The 5,763-nt window shown below is 57.6% G+C and overlaps 2 protein-coding genes across 2 annotated transcripts in view; one reads left to right on the top strand and one right to left on the bottom strand.

Annotated features, from left to right (window-relative positions):
• CCDC63 (coiled-coil domain containing 63) overlaps positions 1 to 74 on the top strand; it is a 9,776-nt gene extending 9,702 nt beyond the window's left edge. The window contains exon 11 of the mRNA XM_035890468.1: positions 8 to 74. Coding sequence (XP_035746361.1) covers positions 8 to 74 — 67 coding nt within the window. The remainder of the gene's footprint in view (positions 1 to 7) is intronic.
• An 811-nt stretch (positions 75 to 885) lies between these two features.
• On the bottom strand, positions 886 to 5,422 carry MYL2 (myosin light chain 2). Its single transcript, XM_009634885.2, has 7 exons — positions 5,309 to 5,422; positions 4,313 to 4,402; positions 3,542 to 3,617; positions 2,536 to 2,640; positions 1,251 to 1,326; positions 1,120 to 1,168; positions 886 to 984 (listed from the first exon to the last, which is right to left on the bottom strand). Exons 1-7 carry the CDS (start codon positions 5,420 to 5,422, stop codon positions 886 to 888), a joined length of 609 nt encoding a protein of 202 aa, XP_009633180.1.
• Positions 5,423 to 5,763: the final 341 nt, after the last annotated feature.

The following is a 5,763-nucleotide window of genomic DNA, read 5'->3' as shown; positions in this document are numbered from 1 at the left end:
TCCAGAGCCGGGAGAAGGAGCGGGGCAACACCGCCAGCACGGGCAAGAAGGGGAGGAACGGCGTCAAGGTGTGAGAGCCCGGTGGGTAAGAATTAAATAAAGACTTTCACTCTTGAGCTTCCCCTCTGCTGCTGTGCCTGGGACGTCGTTCCATCTCCCTTCTCCTCTGGAAGGAGCCCAACGCCTTCTGCAGGCTTCAAAAGCTCGCCGGGTGATATTTCGGCATGGCTTCGCCCACTGCTGACGGCAGCTGTGGCCGGGGGTGGGAGCAGCTGCTCTCCGGCGGGGTGCCGGCCCCGGCGCACAACCCAACGCGTTTGCCACAGCCGGGCATCGCGTGGCTGCGTGGGAGGAGACGGGGGCCACGGTCCCAGTCCTGCACCATGCCATGCTGGGGAGGGCCTGGGGGGATGAGTGCTCTTGCTGGGTGTTCCCTGCTAAGTTGGGAGAAGGGGGCAGCTTTCTGCTGCCTAAAGGAAAGCTGAGGTCAGTGCTGGTCCTGGGCTGGTGGGACCTGATGGCTTCAAAGCTACAGCCCAGTGCGAAATGGGCTGTTTGAGGCTAGGAGCTGGGCCAGGCTGGGAAACAGTGGGGCGGAGGGACCTAAGGGCACGCGAGGGTGATGTGCAGTGGGGCTGGGAGGCTGGGGACAGTGGGGTCTGGGATGGATCCAAGGGTTCCCACCGGGCACAGACGCACCATGCAGATGCACCGCACAAGGCCAAGCACCGCTTGCACCAGCGGCTGGATTTCCTCTTGCCAGAAGGCAGTTTAATGTGGATGCCATTCATGTGTTCCCCGGGGGAGAAACAAAAGAGACCCCCCCCCGCAATGCAACCTAGAGAGAGGTGATCTCGCGGTGCCAGCCCCAGCGCCGAGCATGGGCTAGTCCTTCTCTTCGCCGTGTGTAATGACGTGGACGAGGTTTTTGTAATCCAGGTTGCCAGAAACGTCTGGAGGGAAGGCTGCGAACATCTGATCGATCTGCCGGGAAAGAGCCAGGGTGAAAAGGCAGCGAAGAAGGGGTTTGGGGCTGGGGCTGGGACTGGGAGGAGGGATTGGGGGTCTCTTGGGACAGAGGGCACAGGAGGCTGGCAGAGGGTGGGAAGGACCTCCTACCTCTTCCTGGGAAAACCTCTCGCCCTGCGTCATCAGCATTTCTTTGATGCTGCAAACAAGAGAATGTGGTGAGCACCAAGGGGGCCTTGGTGGGGATGCCCACCCTCCCCTCTGGGCACCCCTACACTCACTAAGCAGATTTCAGGCCTTTCCCCTCTGGGTCGAACACCTTGAATGCATTCAGGATCGTCTCCTCCGGGTCAGCACCTGTGGGTGACATGGCCATGGCTACTGAAGGCAGCAGAGGAGGAAAGCCCACTGCAGCCTCCTGCTTCCCCCAGCCTTCAGGGGGAAGATGGGGGGCAGGCAGGGAAGCGGGGTCCCTGCGGGAATGCAGACCCCACAGCCCTCCCACGCCAGCCCAGGGCCTTGAGCACGGGTGGTGGCATGTAGAGGAGTAGATGTAGGGTGGTGGTGTGGCCACAAAGCAGGCTGTGTCACCACCACGCTGGCATCTGGCGTCTATCTAATCTTTTGGGTGTATTTATAGAACTCCAGGCACAGGCCCTTGGGGCCATGTAGCTTCCTGGAGATCTGCGGGGAGGCTGCATGCCTTAGGTTGTGTAAATGATACAGGGTGCAGCCGGACAGGGCTTCTGGGTCAGCCACACTGTAGCCAGTGTCCTTGCTGGGGTGGCCATCGGTGCCACCATTGGTGTCAGCAGGCTCAGAGGTGCTGCAAGATCTCTTGTCCCTTCCTTCTACGGGGACAGCAGCATCACAGCCTGCTGGGGTTTTTTTTAATGGCTGGAGAAACTGAGGCACGGAGATGTGCTCATAACCCCCAACAGGTTGGGGAGACATGGGATGAGATGCAGATCTCTGGACGGGCAGCCCCAGCCCTGCTTTGGGACTATTGGTGTTGCAAGTCAGCATGAGTTTTGGAGCACGGGGTCCTCCTGAGGACAGTTGCTAGGGTACATGACACTGAGTTTGTCCTGTCTGCAGTGTCTCGTGATGGGGAGGGCAAGTCCAGGAGTTGGAGGACGAGGATTGGAGCTTTTGGGGAGAGGGGCTGTTGCCAGTGATGGTCCCACCAAAGCCTCTGTCCTTTGGGGGGGTCCCTGTGCTGCCACTGGGAGAAGGTGGCACTAAGGGATGCGGGAGGGGTGGGTGGGGGAGATAATTTCACAGGTATCCTGTGGTCGCCCCCAGGTGTCACCTCTTGACTGTGGTGTGGGAGGCATCGTTGCTCCGACCCACTTCCCGGGCTCTGAAGGCTGCAGTATGGCAGTCGGTGCCACCCACCTTTCCTTTAGCAGCTCTCACCTAAGGCCTCCAAGGAGCCTCTGATGGGTCTCACCTGGAAGGGTGATGGAGGCCCCAGGAGTTGGGTGGCTTCCCCAAGTGGGACAGGATATTGGTGGTGCTGGGGGTGCCTGCCCAGCCCCCCCAGCTCCCTGGGTACCCTCTCACCCTTGAGTTTCTCCCCAAACATGGTGAGGAACACGGTGAAGTTGATCGGGCCGGGTGCCTCCTTTATCATTTCATCGATCTCCTCATTTTTCACATTCAGGCGCCCTAGGGGAGAGCAGCATGGCTGAATTGCATGTTCCTCTCTGGCTGCAAATGCGTGCAGACCTCCAGGTGCTGCTCTATGTGCCGGGGGCTAACGGACACACCATGGCAGCCTTGCCGGGGAGGATTTTCCCCCATCCAAGGGAAGCGGCACAGCCCTGGGGAGCCACCTCCGACAAGGAACAGCGTGCTGGCAGAGGACGGGTGGGCTGGACATCTCCAGCCCTGGTTTCTCAGGCTCCAGGGTCACAGAAGGACAGGACTGAGCTGTGCTGCTTCCTTCCCTTGCCACACTGCTCCATGGATCAGCCTGCTTCAGCCCTCCTCGGGAGGTGTTTTGGGTCAAAACCACCAGCACTGTGGTTCCTCCCTGGCCCCTGGTGTCAGAACTGGACAGGACTGAAAGCCTACATCCTTCTACCTGGGTTTTTTTTTGGACTCTCTGGACCCATCACTGGTTTGTGCTGGCCAAGCTCACAACTTCACAGCTTCCCACAAATCCCGTAAATCCCACTAATGCCCATACACCCAGGGATGCCATGGGATGGGCACAGCCAGGTGCTTTTTAGCAGGCGAGAAGGCAGGGAGCATTTGGCTGTGTATAATCCAGGAGCTGGCTCTTCTCTCGTACCTATGGGATGACCTCTAGGGGTCCCTTCCAACCCAAAACACTCTATGATTCTATGATTAAACACCTGCTGCTGCTGGAGCTGCTCCGAGTCACCCCACGTGGGATCTCACCGGCTAACAGAAGTGGTTTCAGATCAGGAGGTTTTCAGCAAAACAGGAGATCCAGTTAACCGCTGGGGCTTGATTAAATGGGGGCTCGCGGCTGGTTTCTCACTTAATGGGTCTAACGTCATCAGAGCTGTTGGAGAGGGGAGGGTCCTAAAAGGGGGCTCACCGAGCGCAGCAAACGTGTCCCTCAGATCTGCCTTGTCGATGAAGCCATCCCGGTTCTGATCCATGATGGTGAATGCCTGGAAGCACAGGAGGAGGGCAGGGAGCACAGGGAGAGCTGTCGGCCTTTGCAAAGGCTTTAGGACCCTCCTCCTCCTCCCATGGAGTTGGATGGGAACAGAGCACTTCAAGCCCTGCGCAGGATGGGGCTTGGGGATCCACCCTGAGCAACAACCATCACCCTCATCCAGCAGCAATCCTGGCCCCTGCACCCTTGGGCCATGTGGGGTGATGGCTTCCTACGGCAGCCCAAACCCTAATGCCGTATAGACCCTCTCCTTGGCCAAACCCCTCTCACCCCAGGATGAGACCAACTGGGGAGGACAGCCTGAGCCATCAGCTCCCCCAACTGGGACCAGTTACCCTTGTAACTGGGATCTACACAGGACCATGACCCAGCTGTGCAAGGACCCAGCACCCAAGTGGTGAAGAGCTCCTGGCACGGTGGGTGGGAGCTGGCTGGGAGGACGTGCCTCTGCTCTCCTGGATGCCGCCGGCTCCTCTGCGGGGTGCGGGCTCCTAGGACGCTTTGAGGCGACGCCACACTTAACGATGTCACCGAGTTGTTAATCGCACTTTTAAAATAAAACCACTCAAAAGCGGGCGTGCTGCCGCTTGCTGCAAACCAGCTGTCACCGATCTGAAAGCGCTGAGGAAAGAGCTGAAGGTCACATTGCATCAAGGACCCACAGTCATTTCTACCAAATCCACCTACCTCTTTGAATTCCTGGATCTGGGCCTGCTCAAACATGGAGAAGACGTTGGAATTAGCACCTTCAATCCTCTTCTTGGCTTTCTTGGGTGCCTGCAGGGGTTCAAGTATGTATCGCTAGCTCGCTGGCTTTTTATGGTGTGGAATAAAAGCACAAAACTACCCTATACTTAGTCTTGAATCCTTCACGGTATCTCGGGGCTGATCCTGCCACTGCACTTGGGTGCTTGGTGGTTTTCCTGTGCATTGCTCAGCAGATCTGGGCACATGCAATCCTCCGAGATATGGAGGGGCGTTAAGATTCCAGCTTAAATTACCGCTCCGTCTTTGCTTTCCTGACAAATTTAGCCAAATAGGTCTGAGGAAAGACAAGCTGGGAAATCAATTCTCCACCAAAGGCTACAGCAGGTAAAAGGATCGGCGCTGGGGTGAGATCTCCCCGGGTAGAAACCCGGGTTTGGGAGCATGCCCTGAGGTTGTGTGCAAGGGCTGTAGTCCTTGTTAGGTGCTTCCTTATCCTGCCATGCCTCTCGCTAAGAACAAAGCACTCGTTAAAATGTTTGCTTATTAAAAAATCTGTCTCAGAAAATGGCCAGAAATGGCTCGACGTGACTTTTAAAAAGGAGCGGAGGACAGAGCTGCTCACTGTCCCACCCTGCCCATCGTCCCTTGTTTCAGGAGGGTTTGGGGGGACACAGCTGCCCTTCCTCTGGCTGCATGGAGGAAGGGAAAGCAGAAAGATGGCATTTGGACCCCCAAAGAGGTCTACTGCAGTTGGAAAGCTCTGCTAGCATGGGAGACACCTCCCAGTTCCCCGTGGGATGCTGCTGACGCAGCCAGAAGCTCCCTGGCTTGCTCACCCCCTTTCCAGGGCAGCAGGGACCCTCGGCCATCGGATCCCTGTCGCCTCCATCGCTCCCTGCCCATTAGATCTATCCTGGTGAAAAAGCTATCGGATTTTGCTTCTTCCCGCTGGAGCTCCGGGTTCTCAGTACTCACCATGGCTTCGCACAGCCGCCGATGTTGCTGCGAGAGGCGTCTCGGAGGCAGTCCCTCGCTTCCCCGGGGCTGAAACAATAAATACATCCCACTCTGGGTTAAAAATAACCCCATGCCCACTTTTGGCTGTAATAGGTAAGTTAGCCACCCCCAACCCCGTTGTCTCTGACTTTCTCTGCCCCTCTCTCTCTCTAATCTGGAACAGCAGCTTGTTGTTGTCACCGGCTGACGTGACATGTGAGCCAGAGAGGGTTTCAAGGTTAACGAAGTGCCAGGCGGCCCCGCAGCTCCCACACTGGAGATGCTGACCCGCGGCAGGGACTGCACAGGAGCAATCCCACCTGCGTTTGTCACTCGGGCTGGGGCCAGGCTTTTCCCCTCCGCTGGGACATGCAGGGAGGACTTGGTCCTGGGGGGACCCCTGCCTACAGTCCCCCAAACTTTGGGATGTTTTG

The sequence above is a fragment of the Egretta garzetta genome, unplaced genomic scaffold (assembly GCF_000687185.1).
Source record: "Egretta garzetta isolate BGI_Z169 unplaced genomic scaffold, ASM68718v1 scaffold343, whole genome shotgun sequence".
Taxonomy (NCBI): Eukaryota; Metazoa; Chordata; class Aves; order Pelecaniformes; family Ardeidae; genus Egretta; species Egretta garzetta.
This window is presented reverse-complemented; position numbering and strand designations above follow the sequence as displayed.